At 44.7% G+C, this 20,693-nt stretch overlaps 2 protein-coding genes across 3 annotated transcripts in view; both read left to right on the plus strand.

Annotated features, from left to right (window-relative positions):
* The first annotated feature begins 308 nt into the window (after positions 1-308).
* Positions 309-3,867, plus strand: ndufa5 (NADH:ubiquinone oxidoreductase subunit A5). Its single transcript, XM_017682569.2, has 5 exons — positions 309-415; positions 1,495-1,539; positions 1,642-1,758; positions 3,464-3,529; positions 3,646-3,867. The coding sequence occupies exons 1-5, from the start codon at positions 395-397 to the stop codon at positions 3,745-3,747; spliced, it is 351 nt and encodes a 116-aa protein (XP_017538058.1). The 5' UTR covers positions 309-394; the 3' UTR covers positions 3,748-3,867.
* Positions 3,868-6,453: 2,586 nt separating this feature from the next.
* Positions 6,454-20,693, plus strand: part of ints13 (integrator complex subunit 13) — a 45,157-nt gene continuing 30,917 nt past the window's right edge. Inside the window, exons 1-8 of one of the 2 annotated variants that reach the window (XM_037542264.1) lie at positions 6,454-6,813; positions 8,404-8,654; positions 9,601-9,675; positions 10,636-10,838; positions 11,902-11,982; positions 13,576-13,666; positions 15,301-15,429; positions 17,042-17,065. In XM_037542264.1, coding sequence (XP_037398161.1) covers positions 8,430-8,654; positions 9,601-9,675; positions 10,636-10,838; positions 11,902-11,982; positions 13,576-13,666; positions 15,301-15,429; positions 17,042-17,065 — 828 coding nt within the window. In that variant the 5' untranslated portion in view covers positions 6,454-6,813; positions 8,404-8,429. The remainder of the gene's footprint in view (positions 6,814-8,403; positions 8,655-9,600; positions 9,676-10,635; positions 10,839-11,901; positions 11,983-13,575; positions 13,667-15,300; positions 15,430-17,041; positions 17,066-20,693) is intronic. The other variant, XM_037542268.1, reaches the window with a different exon arrangement.

Genomic DNA, 20,693 nt, shown 5'->3' on the forward strand with positions numbered 1-20,693 from the left:
CCCTACAGTTAGTCCCCCTACAGTTAGTCCCCCTACAGTTAGACCCCTACAGTTAGTCCCCTACAGTTAGACCCCCTACAGTTAGGCCCCTACAGTTAGTCTCCTACAGTTAGGCCCCTACAGTTAGTCTCCTACAGTTAGGCCCCTACAGTTAGTCTCCTACAGTTAGTCTCCTACAGTTAGGCCCCTACAGTTAGTCCCCTATAGTTAGTCTCCTACAGTTAGGCCCCTACAGTTAGTCCCCTCCACGCGCCGTCGTGGTCGTAAGTTCCTGGTTTATAGTTAAAAACAACCCGCGGGGTGCAGTGGCTCGGTGAGGCGCAGGGGGGCAACAGAGAGGCGCCGCCCCACACTCGCCATCATACTCCGCCGAGGGAGGGCAGCGGCAGCGGTCATGGCCGGGCTGGTGAAGAAGGTGCGTGTGGAGGTCACGGAGCTCTAAACGGGTTCTAAATGGGTTCTATTCGGGTTCTATTACCGCCCAGACCCGGGCTGCGGTCTCTCTGGACAGGCTGCGGGAATACGGAGATACTGCGCTAAGCCGTTAGCTTAGCATAGTCAGCTAAGAACCAAAACAACAGGAACTCCGTCCGAACCGGAACCAGAGCCGATTAACCCAAACAAGCTGTGACCCGGTTTAGTGCTTTCTTCGCTTTCACACGCCTCTGATTTCACCTCCACCACGAACGTGTTGATTTACGCGCGCTGAGGGAACGGGGTTCTTCTAGGGTTCCTCTGTAAAGGCGGTTCTAGTTCTGTTCAGGAGCTCTTTATAGAACCATTTGCGGGCTTAAACGGTTCCTTCCGTGGTGAAACGGTTCTTCAGTTCACTTACGGAGCCCCGTTGGTGACGGCTTGTATAAATGATAATAATGCGTGGCCACGACTTAGTAAGGCGTGGGAATGAGATCCTAATGCGTGGCCACAATTTAGTAAGCCGTGATCTCATTCTAAGGCCTTTGTTAGTGGTGGCCACGATGCTTTGTATCTCAGAGTGTGAGGTGAAACGGGTCAGACGTCTTTACAGTGGTGGTGATGGGAACCAGGCGTCGCCATGACTACAACACAGATATAGACACTTTATTTACCATCCAGAACCACCAGAGAACCTACACGAGTCTTCTGAGCTTATATGGAATGTTGATGATGGAAAACAGTGGGAAATCTGGAATAATGAGTTTCTTTGGGGACTATTTTGCCACACAGCGCCCTGCATGTCTCCCTCCACCATGAATGGAGTTGAAGTTCTCTAAACTCTCATAAAACAGCGTCTCAGTCATCAGGCAGTGAATTCAGAACCAGTTCATGTAGGAACTTTCTGTAGGAGCTTTTAGAGGGACGTCTGGTTCCCATCACCACCACTGGGAGCAGCTCTGTTTTGAACCCATTAATACTGAAGAATTTTGAAAGATGGGTGGGATTCCCCTTTAAGCTTCATCTGTCTTACAGAGAGCTGGCAATTCACTTCCCTCATTAATTGTTCCTTCCTTTCAGACCACGGGACTGGTGGGACTCGCCGTGTCGCAGAACCCGCATCAGGTAAACTGCCCAGTCTGGAGTAATTGTAAGTCTGCATGATTTCACTTAAGGACACGTTCTGTACGAACAAACTGTTCCGCTTTCCTGCTGTTCTCCCCCAAGCGTCTTCGGGTTCTGTACACCAAGATTTTGGGTTCCCTCCAGTCGATGCCCCAGGATGCTGCCTACAGGAAGTACACAGAGCAGCTGATCACTGAGAGGTTCAACCACGTCAGAACGGTAAGGAAACGCCCACTTAGATTCGTATACGTTTCAGATCTGTCAGATTTCTGATTGGCCGTGCTGCCGGTAGGGGTGGGCGATATGCCAATGTGAACACGATCAGTTCCATTATATACAACAGGTAGTTCCGGCCAGGTGAGCTGATTGGTTGAGAGCCGTTCTAACTGCTGTTATTTCACCAGAGCATCACGATTTATTCACAAACACTGTATCACTGCACTGAGACGCTGTTGCTAAGCAACGACTCTGACAGCTGTAGGAGACGCTCGAGCCATCTGAACGTTTTTACTTCTTACTTTACCACAAACAGAAAACGGACACTGTTAAGACCACATCTGACCGACAGCCGATTTGGTCCGACTCTGAAGACGAGATGACGCTAAACTCCCAAACTGTCGTCACCACTGAGCAGCTTTTCAGTCGGCAGCTGTGACAGAAGAACAGCTGAACAACCTGGAATCAGCCAGAAATGAACCCAACACCATTCGCCAAACTAAACGGGCTGTAAGAAGCTTTACAGACCGGCTGGAACAAAACAACATTAATACTGATCTGGACAAACTGACCAAACTGAGCTGAACCTGATATTGGGTCAGTTTTACGGCTCAGTCTGATCTGGTCCGACTCTGAAGATCAGACACGTCTGGCGAATGGTGTTGGGTTCATTTCTGGCTGATGTCCGTATTTCAGGCAGAAGTGGCATCAAACTCAGGCTGAATCCCAAACAGCTCCGTACTCCCTAAACAGTGTTCTAGCTATGGATCTTTAGAAGTTCTAGCCTCTACAGTAACAGTAGAGCATCGTTTATTGAGTGTGGACGTGTCTGAATCCCAATCGAGTGTTTCTGAGCTGTGTTTTGCTCTGTTGGGCTGCAGGATCCAGTATTTAATCTCCTACGTCGTGCACTATGTAGGGAGCAGGGAGCCGTTTGAGACTCAGCCCCAGCGTGAGAAGAGGGGCGGCGCTGGATTGGTGCTGAATAAAACTCACGGTGGTGATTTGGTACCAAAAAGCACTTATAAAGTGAAGGATTGTGCAATAAACAGCGCTGCGTTATAAATATTCATCATTATACAACAAAATTAAGACTGAATGAGATGATCGCAGACCGCAGCGATGGGCGACCGGATGTTCTCCTCCTCATTCCGTGGTCCGTGGTTGCTTGGCAACGGTACCATACTCCAAAAGAACTACGTTTCTTGGTGGAAAACGTGTTGATGTTGATTATTTTTTCTGAAAAAGTGTATTTTGTTTTCTAAAAGCAGTTAGCCACTGCAGGCTGGGCGTTACTGCGACGTTTTCCCGGGGAAGGGGGTTTTACTCCCGTCACTGTGACGGAATCTCAGTAATTTGTGTCTTATTGCTTTGTTAGAAATTCATTGACAGCAGCAGCTTTAATCCCTTATTGTTACCTCCCTGACCGTCTCGCACTACAGGACTTTCAAATGTTTCTAGTTGTAAAAATCAAATGAAATATCAGGAAGCCTCCTGTTGCTCCTGAGCTATATATGGGATATATATGAATTATATGTAATTATATGTGGTGTGGGCACAGCATAGTGTTTTAAATATAACACTAAATAATTGAAATAATACCAAGTACTTGAGTCTTCTTGTTATTGGATTGTTCTGGTTTTGTATCCCAGTCTTGACTGCAGTGAAGTGTAATTGAAATTGTCCTTCTGTGTGATGTTCTGCGAAGGAGCCCGATGTAGAGAAGCTGGAGAAGAAAATCAACTGCGGCCAGATCGAGGAGGTCATCGCACAAGTGAGTAGAGAGCAGACCGCCCGGTATACGCGCTGCTTTGTTCAGGTTCATGAAGAAAGAGTTCATGTTATTAATGTGGATACACATTTTAATTGTCCCTCGATGATCTCCCGCAGGCGGAGTCGGAGCTTTTCTTGTCCAGGAGGATGTCGGAATGGAAACCATGGGAGCCGCTGATTGAAGAGGCTCCTGCCAACCAGTGGAAATGGCCAATCTGAGAGCTCATGTTGAGGCTTCGTTCATAATAGACCATTTATGCTTTCCATCAATGGGCTGTGTTGTCTATGTAAGTTGTATTTATGTTTTAAAAAGATGAATAAACCCAAAGTTGATGATGGGCCTGAGTAGTGTTCTGGTTAATCTGATCCACGAGACACAGACTCTGTAGAAGCCACTGATTTTTAATGAGTTGCGAGTCGTACATTTCAGCCCAAGGGAAAAAAACACAAACAAGACTGATTAAGTGATACTTTTTTGATCCCACAACTGGGGAAATTCCACCTCTGCACTTAACCCATCCGTGAAGTGAAACACCACATACACACTAGTGAACACACACACACACACACACACACACACACACACACTAGGGGGCAGTGAGCACACTTGCCTGGAGCGATATCCACGGCGCCAGGGGGGGGTTAGGTGTCTTGCTCAAGGACACCTCAGTCATGGACTGTCGGCCCTGGGGGTCGAACCAGCAACCTTCCGGTCACAGAGCCAGCTCCCTAACCTCCAGCCCACGAGCCGACATTAATGCCTTACAGGTACAAGATCAGGCAAAAACATCTTAAAAGTAGTCAAAGCCAGGCCAGTCGTGAAATTACCTCACTACTAAATATTCCACAGTCCACTGTCAGTGGGATTATAACAAAGTGGAAGCGATTGGGAACAACAGCAGCTCAGCCACGAAGTGGTCGGCCACGTAAAATGACAGAGCGGTCAGCGGATGCTGAGGGGCATAGTGCGCAGAGGTCACCGACTTTCTGCAGAGTCCATCACTACAGACCTCCAAACTTCATGTGGCCTTCAGATCAGCTCAAGAACAGCGTAGAGAGCTTCATGGAATGGGTTTCCATGGCCGAGCAGCTGCATCCAAGCCTTACATCACCAAGCGCAATGCAAAGTGTGGAATGCAGTGGAGTAAAGCGCCGCCACTGGACTCTAGAGCAGTGGACACGTGTTCTCTGGAGTGACCAATCACGTTTCTCCGTCTGGAAATCCAATGGATGAGTCTGGGTTTGGCGGTTGCCAGGAGACGGTACTTGTCTGTATTGTGAGTGTAAAGTTTGGTGGAGGGGGGATCATGGTGTGGGGTTGTTTTTCAGGAGTTGGGCTCGGCCCCTTAGTTCCAGTGAAAGGAGCTCTTAATGCTTCAGCACCAAGAGATTCAATTTCATGCTCCCAACTTTGTTTGGGGACGGCCCCTTCCTGTTCCAACATGACTGCACACCAGTGCACAAAGCAGGTCCATAAAGACGTGGATGAGCCAGTTTGGTGTGGAAGAACTTGACTGGCCTGCACAGAGTCCTGACCTCAACCCCATAGAACACCTTTGGGATGAATTAGAGCGGAGACTGTGAGCCAGGCCTTCTCGTCCAACATCAGTGTCTGACCTCACAAATGTGCTTCTGGAAGAACGGTCAGAAATTCCCATAAACACTCCTAACCCTTGTGGAAAGCCTTCTCAGAAGAGTTGAAGCTGTTATAGCTGCAAAGGGTGGGCCGACATCATATTAAACCCGATGGATTAAGAATGGGACGTCACTCAATGTCATACGCGTGTGAAGCCAGACGAGCGAATAATCATAAATATCAACCAAACCACTCTGAATGACTTTTATGTACTTATTCTAGTAATAATGATAACTGTGTATAAAATTAACACAATGAGACGTTTTCTGTGTCCTGAACGCATCACTGTTCTTTACACACACACTTGTTTTAGGTGTTTTGGATGATTCTGAGGTCACTATAACATGCAACTTTATAATCTTCAAAAACCGTTCCCTCTGGTTTAGAGCCCCAACCTAACAACCACGCCTGTAATAGTGCGAGAACCACTGCCAGTTCACACCACAGGGGGCAGAATCACAATCAGATTCATTGGCTAAGACAATACAGCATATACACGCGGTCTCTCAGCGGTCATTGGGCAGAAGGCAGGAAACACCCTGGACAAGCATAAGTACACAATATAGGGACAATAATATACAGACAATATACACTATACAAGTAATACGTGGACTAATATGACTAATAATAACTGTACATATCCTTACTGACAGTACACAATGTACAGTAGACAATATAAGGACAACAGTATACAAATTTACAGACAATATACAAGCAGTATGTGGACTAACAGACCCTCATTAATCCCACAACGGGGAAATTTGACCTCCACATTTAACCCATCCGTGCAGTGAAACGCCACAAACACACTGGTGAGCACACTTGCCCGGAGCGGTGGGCAGCCCAATCCGCAGCGCCTGGGGAGCAGTTGGGGGTTAGGCGTCTTGCTCAAGGGCAAATCAGATATGGCCCGTTCACTCAGGGGATCGAACTGGCGACCTTCTGGTCACAGGGCCGGATTCCCTGACCTCCAGCCCACGACATCACTGATAATACACCATATACAGTACACAAGCTATAAGTAGACAATATAAGGACAATACAATATGGACAACGTACATGTTTACATACAAAAAGTAAAATAGTGTGTGGTGGTGCTGCAAACAACAGCACTGTATATCAGGTATGGAACAGAATTCCCACCAGATGTTTTCTGGGGGTTTCACTGCTCTGAGGATGACGGGAAGATGAGGAAGACGAGAGGATGAGGATGACGGGAGGATGCGGGTGGCGGGGGGATGAGGATGATGGGGGATGAGGAAGATGAGAGGATGAGGGTGATGAACCATCACCGGAACCATCGGCGCTGTCCTTGTGTTCGCACGGAATTGTTTGCCTGTCTGCCCGATTTGTGCAACACGGCATTGTGTCCTCATGCTCGCGGCCCCGCAGTTATCCGGTGTTAAAATCTCGTTTTCCCGTGAAGATTAAAGCGCCCAGCCCGCCTTCAGCCCGACCCCAGCACGCCTTCGGCCGCCCTGAGCCCGCCCGGGATTATTCAGCGCAGCGGGGATTAATAACGGCGGACGGAGCGCCGCCGGCTCGGACTATGCTAAGCTAGGCTAGGCTAGGCTAGTCCGGCTTCGCCTTCAGCGGCTCCGCGACTGGAACTCCTCCTCTTCATCCTCCTCATCATCATCAACTCAGCGGTATCTTCATCACCTTCATCCGAACTCACTGCACAGCACCAGTCCGGACCTCCACACACGGCGGACAGCGGGTCCCCTGCGCCGTTAGCCGCGCAGCCATTAGCCGCGCAGCCGGTTCCGCTTCATTAGAGCCCGCTTCAGTACACCGAACCGAGCCGAGCCGGACCGCCACTGACTATATTTAGACCACACAGTACCATATCGAGACCACTAGTTACTATACTGATGCCACCAGTTACTGTAGTAAGGCTATGACTTACTATTTTGAGGCCACAAATTACAATATCGAGGCCACTAGTTACTATATTACCTCCACACTGTACTGTATTGAGTGCAAGAATTACTATCTTAGTTGATTCTGATTGATCTAACTCATCTGCATACTTAAAAAGATGGTTCTTTAGTAAAGTAAATGACTCCATGTAGAACCATGAACACTCAAAGAACCCTGTGCGTGATTAAAGGGTTCTTTGCAGTGCTGGATGAAGAACACAAACCATGTACCTGAGTTAAAGTCGAGACCCCCAAGGTAAAATATTCCTCCAGTAAAGTAGAAGTTCCTCCCTTTAGACCTCCACTGGAGTAAAAGTACTAAAGTATTTCCCTTCAAATGTACTTAAGTATAAAGTAAAAGTACTAAAAGAGGAATTCTGGCTCTGATGTCCTGTTATCATTTTTATAACCAGACTGGCTTCATGAACTCATTTCAGGTGAAAGTCCTCCAGCGTCTCTCTTGGTAAACCAGTCTTTTAATAGAACGTCATTAATTAGTGACGCTGACGTCTATTAAAATGATCAGAAGCACAAAACACTGAAGGTAAACAGTTTCCATCAGGGAGAACCGAGTGGCTCTGAAATCACTTTTTACACACAAGCAAAGTTTCAGTTTCAGATTTATTTACAACTTAGTTCCAAGTTTAAGTTGAATAAAAACTGGCTTTAAACTCAGGATCACAGATGAGCTCCTTTACTATGTTGATCTGTAGGCGTCTGTTCATAAACATAAACCAGCCCAAACTCATTTACTATAAAATGAAATGGTGTTTGTAGAAATTCAGAAAAAAGCCGCGTCAGTCTCGACTGCATATGTGGACATATTTCTATATTGAGCTCTATTTACACAAAGTTAGGTTAGTTCATCATTTATGTTGAACAGACTCTCCCAACAGTGTTTTAGCCTCAGTCCAGAAAAAGTAGATTTCCTACCAAAAAAATCAGGCTGGACCTTAATTTATAGAGTGGAATCGCAGTTTAAATCACAGCCGTAGTCAAAAATCTCAATTTCCCTTCGGGATCAATGAAGTTCTGTCCATCCGTCTGTCAAAGAATTTCAATTAGATATTTTCCCAAAGTCGTTGAGATCTGCATGGTGACCCCTGGTTCCCATCACCACCACTGTAAAGGAAGTTTCTTCAGATAAGAATTTCACTCTGAATGACCCCTGAATTATGTTGAAATTCCTCTTTCAGCCTGACTGGGAATATTTATTTTGCTTAAACCAGCTTTCTTGATCCTGGATTTGTTAAACTTGCTTAGATCTTGGTCTGCTCTGGTAGTGATGGAGCTCATGGAGTCTGTTTCTCTTTGCAGGTAATCAGCCTCGGAGCACCAGCAGGATGAAGACGTTCTCGGTCTCACACAAGACGGTGATCGTGGTCGATCACTGTCCCTACATGGCCGAGTCCAGCAGGCAGCAGATCGAATGTGACATGCTGACCAAGAGTCGAGCTCAGGGCGTGATCCCGTTGGCTCCCGTCTCCAAATCTCTCTGGACGTGCGCTGTGGAGTGCTCCATGGAGTATTTACGTATTCTCTATGACATCTACCCTGCGAGGAAACTCGTAAGATATTGTTTGACGTTGTGACTTTTCAGGGTGGCTGGATAATTAGGGGTGGGAATCTTTAGGCACCTCACGATTCGATTCGATTCCGATTCAGGAATCCTACACAGGATTTCTATTTTCTCACTGTGTCAGGACTTTGGTACTTTTAAAGGAAAGTATTTGTAATGTAAAGTTATTCGCATTCATAAGTGCTGCAGTTGGTTTACTGGCAAGTTAAATCTGCAGCGAGAGACTGTCCAACACTAAAAAGCTGTGCAGATGAAGCTTCTCTGTCGAATTTTCCCGTTCCACCTTAAATGTCAGTCAGAATTTAAGGTGGAACCGGGAAATTCGAACAAGAATCTGGCGAATGAGAAGCGACTTCAACCTCGTAAAACATTCGACTGTTGAGAGACAATTTACAAGAATCTCTTCCAGTTTTGAGGAAAAGTTTCCTGCCGGAGATGCGAGAAAAGCGGCTATAGCTGAAGCTTAAAGCGGAGCAAAGTAAATCCGTGTTTTCCTTTATATTTTTACCCGAACTTATACAAGGACATGAGCGCACACCGAGACATACTGGGCAGTAAATGTGGTTTGATTTCTGTTGAAAGCACTAAACGTCTCTTCTTAACGTTTGGGTTGTGACTCCCGACCTAACCTGGTTTTAACACGGAGCCGGTCGGATTTCTCACTCATCCAGTCGTGTTTTTGTTATGTGCCACCACGGACCGTTCGGACGCGGCACTTACCCACTTCCAAGTTCTTCCTTATGCGTTCCCTCAACATTAATTTACATTATAAATGAAATATTTAGAAAATTGATTTTTGACATTTGTGAATTGATTCAGAATCGTTCACGCCGGCATCGCGACGTACCTAAGAACCGATTTTCCCACCCCTATGGATAATTAACCTCTTCCGTGTGTTACCAGCAGTGCTTTAATCAGCTTGTACTGTCTTACAGGTGAATTACATTGTTAGTGATTCAGAATTCCACATCCTGAATAGTTGGAGACAGGAGGACCAGAGCGTTCAAGAGGTGAATTCTGCTCTCCATCTGCTGGCGACACTTTGCATCTGCATTAGTAGTTAGTAGTAGTATTAGTAGAAGTAGTAGTAATTATCAGTTAAATCAATGTCTTTGGTCTCTTTTGGTGGTGTTAAAGGGCCAATATCACAGCAAAAATGAGAAGCATGTATCAAAATGTTCCACGACCCATGCGGTCCATGCATTTCCTGCCTTTCCTTATTCCCAGGGTGTTTCTTTTACTGTGAGTTTAAAAGTGATTTATGTAAACGAGTCCATGTTCTGATTGGCTGCCCTAAATTGTGCCTTATTTAAACAGTAGTCTGGGTTGAATCACTCCTTATGGCTTCGGTGTGAATGGGCGGAGCTAAACTGTCATGAGGAATAGGTGGTTAAATGTAACGTTCCATACGTGGAAGATGAGCTGCCTGTTTTGACTTTGCTGTTTTTCCGATCTTTCCCCATTAATGAGCTCACAGCAGATTAGCTCCGCCCACTCACACTGAAGTTATAAAGAGTGTTTCAGCCTCGACTGCTTTTTGAATGCGTTGCTGTACGGAGCAGCCAATTAGAATAGAGCTCCTTTGCATACGTAAGCCTTAAGGCCACAGAAGCAATTTAGTTTAATTGTAAGGGTTGAAGAGAGGTCGGAAAATAGTCGTGTAGGATCGAGTTATGAGTGGTCTTGGTGAATAATGCAGGAAAAATGTAGGGTATAGGCCCTTTAAGTCATACGTTAAGTTGTATTGCACAGGAGTTCCCACACAACTGACCACAGATGCTTTTGCTGCCCACAGGAAGATTTTATTGGCCTGAATGTTTCAAATGCAACCGAGTACAGCACGGTCATCGATGTAGCCTGTTGAATTTCACTGGACGTCTATAATAGACTCGCAGGTGACGCAGCAGATGCATTAACCCACAGTAGAGCTGTAATGCAGCGTTTTGTCCACGTGATCTCGTCTTTTATAGCTGATGTCTGCGCTGGCGGCTGTAGGGCCGCCCAACCCGCGCGAGGATCCAGAATGCTGCAGCATCTTGCACGGGCTGGTGGCAGCGGTGGAGTCGCTCTGCAAGATTACAGAATACCAGCACGAGTCACGGACCACTCTGATGGACATGGCTGAACGAGTGGCCAACAGGGGGCGCATCATCTGTCTCACTAATGCGAAGAGGTAACGGGCCGAGAGGTCTTTTAGGGGTTTTGGACAGTTTCTAGATATGGATGGCTTTATTACAGGGATGTGTCGGATGTGTTTTGGTGGAATAATAGCGTATTAACCTTCTGTATTATGTAATTGTTAAGAATTAATTACAGCTGTTTAACAAAGTGTTGTGTGTGTTGTGCTGGTGTGAGTGGATCAGACACAGCAGTGCTGTGTCTACAGTGAGTGTCCACTCACTGTCCACTCTATTAGACACTCCTACCTTGTGGGTCCACCTTGTAGATGTAAAGTCAGAGACGACAGCTCATCTGCTGCTGCACAGTTTGTGTTGGTCATCCTCTAGTCCTTCATCAGTGGTCACAGGACGCTGCCCACAGGACGCTGCCCACAGGGCATTTTTGTTTGGTGGGATAATTTCAGTCCAGCAGCGACACTGACGTGTTTAAAAACTCCAGCAGCACTGCTGTGTCTGATCCGCTCAGACCAGCACAACACACACTAACACGCCACCACCACGTCAGTGTTACTGCAGTGCTGAGAATGACCCACCACCCAAACAGTACCTGCTCTGTGAGGGTCCATGGGGGTCCTGACCACTGAAGAACAGGGTAACAGAGTATCAGAGAAACAGATGGACTACAGTCTGTAGCTGTAGATCTATAGAGTGCACCGCGTTGTTTACACACCGCATTAAATATTTGATTTTAAACAAGTGAGGAATTACAGTTACAGTTAAATGCATGAAAGTAGTCCTTTAATATCAAATTAAAGCAGTGCCTCTGTTACTTCTCTTCCAATAACTGTGACTTTGATGGTTAGTTTTAGTTTTATAGCGCTGCCCCACCTATAGGCTTTGTTTCTGTCGTGTACGTGAAGCCGTTCTCTGTGAGAGCGCGCTGTGCGTGAGTTGAGAGATGTGGCTGATTGTAGACTGTAGGCGGAATCGTCGTGTTACAGAAGTTGTGGGCAGATTTTGCTGTACGTTTCTAAGGTGCTGAATTTGGCTTCCTTTGTGAAGTCCTAGTAAAATACCTGCGCGTTTCAGCTGAATGTGTGTGTTTGTCCCCCTCAGTGACACACACGTGCGGATGCTGGAGGACTGTGTGCTGGAAACTATCCAGGAGCAGAACAAGCTGGCTGCTGGATCTGACAGGTGGGTTATTTTTGCACGGAATTTCTAGTGAGGAGATCTGCTGAATAATGTCTTCTGGGTTTGTCCGACACTAAATGAGGTCGGTGACTTGGTTTCTGTGATGCTTCATTTTGTATACACAAGCAGCGTTTACAGAACACAGAACAGAAATGTACATTCATGATGTCAGTAGGTGTGTGCTTTATTCAGCCAAGCAGCTGATCAGCTCACGAACCAATCAGCTCTCAGTAGCAGTAACGCTAACCAATCAGCTCTCAGTAGCAGTAACGCTAACCAATCAGCTCTCAGTAGCAGTAACACTAACCAATCAGCTCTCAGGAGCAGTAACTCTAACCAATCAGCTCTCAGGAGCAGTAACTCTAACCAATCAGCTCTCAGTAGCAGTAACGCTAACCAATCAGCTCTCAGGAGCAGTAACTCTAACCAATCAGCTCTCAGTAGCAGTAACTCTAACCAATCAGCTCTCAGTAGCAGTAACTCTAACCAATCAGCTCTCAGTAGCAGTAACTCTAACCAATCAGCTCTCAGTAGCAGTAACACTAACCAATCAGCTCTCAGTAGCAGTAACGCTAACCAATCAGCTCTCAGTAGCAGTAACACTAACCAATCAGCTCTCAGTAGCAGTAACTCTAACCAATCAGCTCTCAGTAGCAGTAACACTAACCAATCAGCTCTCAGTAGCAGTAACACTAACCAATCAGCTCTCAGTAGCAGTAACACTAACCAATCAGCTCTCAGTAGCAGTAACACTAACCAATCAGCTCTCAGTAGCAGTAACACTAACCAATCAGCTCTCAGTAGCAGTAACTCTAACCAATCAGCTCTCAGTAGCAGTAACTCTAACCAATCAGCTCTCAGTAGAAGTAACTCTAACCAATCAGCTCACAGTAGCAGTAACACTAACCAATCATCTCTCAGTAGCAGTAACTCTAACCAATCAGCTCTCAGTAGCAGTAACACTAACCAATCAGCTCTCAGTAGCAGTAACGCTAACCAATCAGCTCTCAGTAGCAGTAACGCTAACCAATCAGCTCTCAGTAGCAGTAACGCTAACCAATCAGCTCTCAGTAGCAGTAACACTAACCAATCAGCTCTCAGTAGCAGTAACACTAACCAATCAGCTCTCAGTAGCAGTAACACTGACCAATCAGCTCTCAGTAGCAGTAACACTAACCAATCAGCTCTCAGTTACAGTAACACTGACCAATCAGCTCTCAGTAGCAGTAACACTAACCAATCAGCTCTCAGTAGCAGTAACACTGACCATTTCTGCTGTAGAAAATCAGTTTTTAATTTTTTTAAGTAATGTATAATTGTATGTAATACTTTTCAAAAACTGGATGAAAACTTGGATGTAAATAAAAACCAGAACCTTTTCTCAGAGCTTTCATTAAACGATATCTCAGTGAGTCGTAACTGTATAACGTCTGGTTCCCATTTCTAACACTGTGAACAGTTCTGACTCTAAAACTCAGAACGCCTTTGTTTACATCTTTACCGTTTAATACCGTGAACAGTTGTAAAGTGAGGACACATTGTGGAGCGTTCCTGTAACTCGTCAGTTCTCTATAGAATGATCTTTACTTTGTGCAGACTCATGCCCATCCAGCAGTGTGAGCTGGTGCTCGTCCATATTTACCCACAAGGAGACGACACGCTGGTGTCAGACCGGCCGAAGAAGGAGGTGAGTTTAACAAGTGAGGTGTGATCTAAGGCTTCATTCACACAGCAGGTAAAGGTGTTGTCTGTGTGTCAGTGTGATCAGCAAAAACTCTCAGGCTACGTTCGCATTCCAGGCTGAAGTGGCACAAATCCGATCTTTTTCCCTGATGTGACTCCGATCTGGTGTTTTCAGGGCCGTGTGGACACATCTGATCTCTGCAAGTCCGACCTGAGCCACTTTCATATGTGGTCCTAGATCGGACATCATCGTATCATTCATGGCCACGTGACCTTAATGTGACGCTCAGATCGGAAGTCATGCGCTTTTTTCCCATCATCATTCAGCGTTACCATGGCAATCTCTCCCGTGATGCTGGTGAAGGCGACACTGATTTCAACACCATTTACTGAACATCAGATCAAATAAAGTCCAGTTCGGTCAGATTTCAACACCATTTACTGAACATCAGATCAAATAAAGTCCAGTTCGGTCAGATTTCAACACCATTTACTGAACATCAGATCAAATAAAGTCCAGTTCGGTCAGATTTCACCAACATTTACTGAACATCAGATCAAATAAAGTCCAGTTCGGTCAGATTTCAACAACATTTACTGAACATCGGATCAAATAAAGTCCAGTTCGGTCAGATTTCAACAACATTTACTGAACATCAGATCAAATAAAGTCCAGTTCGGTCAGATTTCAACAACATTTACTGAATATCAGATCAAATAAAGTCCAGTTCGGTCAGATTTCAACAACATTTACTGAACATCTGATCAAATAAAGTCCAGTTCGGTCAGATTTCAACAACATTTACTGAACATCAGATCAAATAAAGTCCAGTTCGGTCAGATTTCACCAACATTTACTGAACATCGGATCAAATAAAGTCCAGTTCGGTCAGATTTCAACACCATTTACTGAACATCAGATCAAACTAAGTCCAGTTCGGTCAGATTTCACCAACATTTACTGAACATCAGATCAAATAAAGTCCAGTTCGGTCAGATTTCACCAACATTTACTGGACATCAGATCAAACTAAGTCCAGTTCGGTCAGATTTCAACAACATTTACTGTCAGTTTCCTCTTTTTAGATCACGTCATGTGGAATAACTTCCCTCTGACTCACTTTCTTCTCTGACTGCTGTTTCTCTCCTCGTCCCTCCCCTGTCCGCCTATTAGTGACCTCTGTCCTACATGTACAGCTGATACTGCGTGATGTTGCACGGCTTCAGGAATTTCTGAGGCTAATTAGTCTTAAGGTCCCAGGTAACACAGCAAAACATACTGAAGTGTTTTGCATGACACTAAAATTGAGTATTATATTAAAGGGCCCATATCCTACATTTTCTAATACTAATGTTTTTTTCACTCAGCTTTTTTAGTGCTTTTTTAAATGCTTGATTTTTAGGATCCAAAGAGTTATTTTCTCTGTAGATGATCATTTTCCAGCCTCTCGTTATCCGTTAGAACTATTTTTGTTTCGGTTGGTTTGATTTACATAAATGGATTTGGGTTCTGCGGGACTTTAAGACCAGTGCAGCACCGCTTGCTGAATCTTCTCCCTGTCCTCATTTTTTTATTTTCCTGGTCTCTGAATAAAGCAGCTTTTCCACCTTCTGATCTGTATCGTTTGTCTGCGTCAGATCTCGTCTGTTCTGAACAGTGAGGTGCACAGCGTACGCGCCGGGAGACACCTGGCCTCCAAACTCAACGTGCTGGTCCAGCAGCACTTCGACCTGGCCTCCACCACCATCACCAACATACCAATGAAGGTGAGGTCTCTCGCACTTCTCCCAACAAAGATCAACGCTTTCACTTCATTTCCTCTCTCGGCTTGTTCCCTCTGTCCTCGTCTTCTTCCACTTTCTCCTCCCTGTCCCGCTCACCCAGATTGCATCCATGATGTCCTTATTGCATTGTGTTTATTCCCTCTGTACTTTTCTGTTCTCGCTCACAAACTCATTCAGTCAATACACATGAGTCAATATCATCTCTAAGATCGAGCAGCTTATACAAACATTTTCATCCTATGGCCGGAAGTGACGTCATAGCCACGGTGTTATTACAGCAGATAAGGAGTTTGCAAGTGTTCTCGGTAAACATGGAAAGAAAACTCAGAGTTAAAATCTTCGTTAATTCAACGCAAAAGCTGTTTAGACAGAAAACAACAATACTGTAAATACTGACTCACTATAAATGCTCCCATACAATTACCTCGTATTATTTAAACTGAAGCTATATTTGCTATAATTAAAATGATTGTACAATATAGAAATTGAGTGGTTTAATAAACATTCAGCAATTTTTCATGTAATAAAAACAAGCTAGAGATCGTGGAGGAGCACCATCGCAGACTTGGTCTTCTCAGACAACATGACGGAGTTCGGAGTCCAGACTGTGTAATGAGACGCGAAGACGTGGTGCCAAAGACCACAGCTGGGCTCTTAATAAAGATGGTTCTTCAAGGGTTCTTTAGTAAATATCGTCTATATAGAACCATGAATACTCAGAGAACCCTTTGCATGATTAAGAGGTTCTTTGCATCATGAAAGGGTTCTTCAGAATGTGCTGTAGATGCTTTTATTTAGAACCTTGTTGAAAAGAGTTCTGTGTTGCACACAATGTCAAGCTTGTAACAATAGAGGAACCCTTTTGGGTGCTATGTGGAACCCTCTACAGTGCATTCTCCATCGATCTAAAGAACAATTTCACCGTGAAAAGAACCGAAAGGATTCTTTGAGTGTTCATGGTTCTATAATAATAATAATAATAATACTAATAATACTAATAATAATAACATTAGGTAATGATACATTTTAAAACCTTTTAAAAAAATTCATAACTGATAACGAAGTGAGTTAAGAGTTTTAAAAATTATATGGGCCATGTTGAAAATGATTAATACTACAAAGGCTGATTCAGAATTCATATTTTGACTAATCATATTGCCATAATTTGCATACACAATTACCGACATGCCTAAACGAGCACAGCCTCTAATTAAAGAGCAGATCCGGTTTAAATCCAGTCTTGCGGTGATCTAACTCCAACCTTAGCCGCAAGTAATCACGAGCTCAGACGTCTAAACGACCTGACAAAAATATCCGATTAGTATTACCTGCACAAATATGGTAATCTGAGGCTGCCGACCACGTGGACCCCCAACTTCCCACCAGGTAGGTATGTTAGAACATGCCCCCCGTAGTCCCTCTCCTTTTCTTTAGCATTTAGTTTGTCTCTGTTCTTTGATCCCTGGTGACTTCATCCTTTCGTCAGCCTGCATCTGTTACTGTTTTACTGTCTAGTCGTGCTTCTATCTTCATGTGTATTTTGCTGGATTTTCAAACGGCTGCTGATTTCATGGTGTATTTTCTGTTTTGCTAGCCTACATTAAATGTCTGTGAGCAGGTCAGTACTCTAATATTTTCAGAGATAATTTCAGACCCCCAGGATGTGTGCCTTCCTCTGTCATCCAGCTCGCACTAATCGTCCCTCTAGATTGAAAAAGAAAAGACTATAGATGTAGGTTCTCAGCGCTGGTCCTGGAGCCCCCTGTTCTACAGTCTAATCAATCTAATCAGGAGTAGGCCAGTGCCCAATAGGGGTCAATAAAAAATAAAATTCGATGTGCTTGGCGCTCACACCAAATCTGAAGCCTTTTTTATTCAAACGCTCTGAAAATGTGGGATAAAGACGGAAGAGGAAGAAGAAATGTATTGTTTGAGTACCAAGAACGATGAATTCATCATTTCCCTGTGGCTAAACGTCGAGTTTACGACACCAGGAGTTCCACCGCCTCATACAGGAGCTGAAGCTGTATAACAAGCGATTCCAAAGCTACGTCTGTATAGCAGTGGGGGAGTTTCAAGGCTCTTTCTTAAAGCCCCCACCTTGTTGTAGTCAGCGCAACCAGTAAGAAGAGCTATTCAGGAGCCAACTTGATACATCGCTGTTGTTGGAGGAAAACCTTGTATCTCTAAAATGGTAACTTTACAGGAGAAGGAAAAAACATACTTTATTTTACATGTAAGTCAGTGGAACCAGATGTCTTTCCGAGTCATTTTGAGCCGTTTCTTTTGATCTGTTCTTCATGAAATGTACACATAATGTAAAGGACAACAGGTTTGTTTAAATAGTGGCAAAAACTGGAAAACGACAAAAATGGAGATGCAAGGTTTTCTTCCCACAGCAGCGATGTGTTTGCGTTTGCTTGGGCTGCAGCGCCGACAAGGCAGCTCTGATTGGTCAGGCTGTTTTTGTATTACCCATAAAGCATGGAGGAGTTTATGCAGCGCTGCAGTCTGTCAGTTTATATGCACGTTTGTTTTTTCATCCTTAAAAATTAGACTGTGCTTTTACGGCAGTGACTAAACGGATTAAAATTCATTTCATTTTTTCTCATTTTTTTCTTTTTGGTTTTATGTCAGTTTTTTAGGTGAAATGTCATAACACAGCATCAAGTTTGACATTGGAAACCAGGTCTTGGGAAAAATATGAGTAAAATCACGTTTCGCACTCATGCAGCTCATGAAACGAGCCGGTTCAAAGACCTTGAGAGGAGAAGGCACCAGGCTGCCAGGCTGAGCTAAGCAGCCTCAGACCGCAAAGTTTGCACGTTCTAGATGAATTGCAGTTTTGTGTGAGTAATGTTTGTGTATCTGTTGTGACGTTGTGTGTCATGAAAGTTGAAAGTATTGTGATGTTACATTTTTGCCATGACGCCCAGCTCTACCCACAATGGTGTTTAGATGAAGAAGAAATTATTTTTTTAATTATTAATTTAAAGAAATTATAAAATCAAAGAAAGACGGTCTGTAGAGATTTTATTAAATATTATGCTGAAGGTGTACACTCAGTAGCCACTTTATTAGATGCCTCTTCCTTGTTTCTACGCTCACTGTCCACTTTATCAGCTCCACTGACCGTATAGTTTCACTCAGTAGTTCTACAGTTACAGACTGTAGTCCATCTGTTTCTCTGATACTCTGTTACCCTGTTCTTCAGTGGTCAGGACCCCCATGGACCCTCACAGAGCAGGTACTGTTTGGGTGGTGGGTCATTCTCAGCACTGCAGTAACACTGACGTGGTGGTGGTGTGTTAGTGTGTGTTGTGCTGGTCTGAGTGGATCAGACACAGCAGTGCTGCTGGAGTTTTAAACACTGTGTCCACTCACTGTCCACTCTATTAGGCACTCCTACCTTGTCGGTCCACCTTGTAGATGTAAAGTCAGAGACGACAGCTCATCTGCTGCTGCACAGTTTGTGTTGGTCATCCTCTAGTCCTTCATCAGTGGTCACAGGACGCTGCCCACAGGACGCTGCCCACAGGATGCTGCCCACAGGACGCTGCCCACAGGGTGCTGCCCACCGGACGCTGCCCACCGGACGCTGCTGGCTGGATATTTTTGGTTCTCAGTCCAGCAGCGACACTGAACTGTTTAAAAACTCCAGCAGCACTGCTGTGCCTGATCCACTCGCACCAGCACAACACACACTAACACACCACCACCATGTCAGTGTTACTGCAGTGCTGAGAATGACCCACCACCCAAACAGTACCTGCTCTGTGAGGGTCCATGGGGGTCCTGACCACTGAAGAACAGGGTAACAGAGTATCAGAGAAACAGATGGACTACAGTCTGTAACTGTAGAACTACAGAGTTGAGACCATGTGGTCAGTGGAGCTGATACAGTGGACAGTGAGTGTAGAGACAGTGTAGGTGTATCTATTGAAGTGCTCAGTGAGTGTAAACAAGACTTTGGGAAAACGAATCCAACTGATTAGTGCGATGCTGGATGAAAAAGTAAGCACTTCCTCACTGCCTCCTCAACCTTCCCTCACATAGCTGATCTTTTTCCCTAGAGATGCTAGTGTCTTGCGGTGCTCTGGTTCTTTGTGCTGTGTGGACTTGTAGTCTGTTCCCTCTCTCTCTCTCTTTCTCTCTCTCTCTGTCTCATCCTCTCCATCCTGTCCTTATTAAGTCTCCGTGCTAACCGGCCTTCACTAGACCGCAGTAGGTGAGCCATAAAGATTTCACCCCACTGCTAAGAACTGAACGAAACAACCAACGCTGAACCGTGCGAGCACTTCTTCCCTGCGGATCCACAGTTTGAGGTCTTTCTGTTGTCGCTAAGGATTTTACCTCCTCACTCCAGAGAGCTGTGTGCTTCTCTTACTTCTCAGAGTGATTGCATTTACCTTCTCCCCCTGCGTATGATGGAACGATGAACGATGCAGAAAAGATGTGAACCTCGTCTTTAGCCTTAACGAGAAAGTCCACCAGTTTTTCAAAGTTTCTACTTAATTAAATGCAGACTAAACAGAGTCGCTCAGAGAGGTTTGATGTGAAACGCTCTGTTCTAGATAAACTCACCGAGTCAGAGCTGTTCACAGTGGTGGTGATGGGAACCAGACGTCCCTCTAAAAGCTCCTCACAGAAAGTTCCTACATGAACTGGTTCTGGATTCACTGCCTGATGACCGAGACAGTGACTGCGTTTACATGCACTCAGTAATCTGATCATAATCAGACTTCTACAGTTAAGTGATGAGGCAAATGGTCATTTAACCAGCATACTCAGATTTCTTAGATCAGAGTAAGGTCCATAAATCTGATAAAAAGAGCAGGATTTTGGTTCAGTACTCAGATTTCTCAGTGTGTGGGAACTCTTACTCTGATTTCTTTCGATTTCTGAGCCTGAGCATGAGCGAAAACAGACGGCGGTACCGGAAATAAGCGAGCAACTTTTGGAGCGACGCTGAAACCAAATACATGCTTTTATAAAATAAAGTATTTAAATATTCTTCATCTTCAAGATGATGTTTTCATTTTAGCATGAAGTTTGAGTTTTACCTTAACGTTTACGCTGCGTCTTCTTCTGTGAGTTTGTAAAGCAGAAATCCAATCACTGTCTGACTCGTAGTCCCAGAGTTTCCCCGTTATCTGATTATCCAAGAGCTTGTAAACACTTTGATCGGATTATTGACACAGTCTGATTTTCTGCAGTTATCAGATTATTGAGGGCATGTAAAAACA

The sequence above is a fragment of the Pygocentrus nattereri genome, chromosome 1 (genome assembly GCF_015220715.1).
Source record: "Pygocentrus nattereri isolate fPygNat1 chromosome 1, fPygNat1.pri, whole genome shotgun sequence".
In the NCBI taxonomy this organism is placed as follows: domain Eukaryota; kingdom Metazoa; phylum Chordata; class Actinopteri; order Characiformes; family Serrasalmidae; genus Pygocentrus; species Pygocentrus nattereri.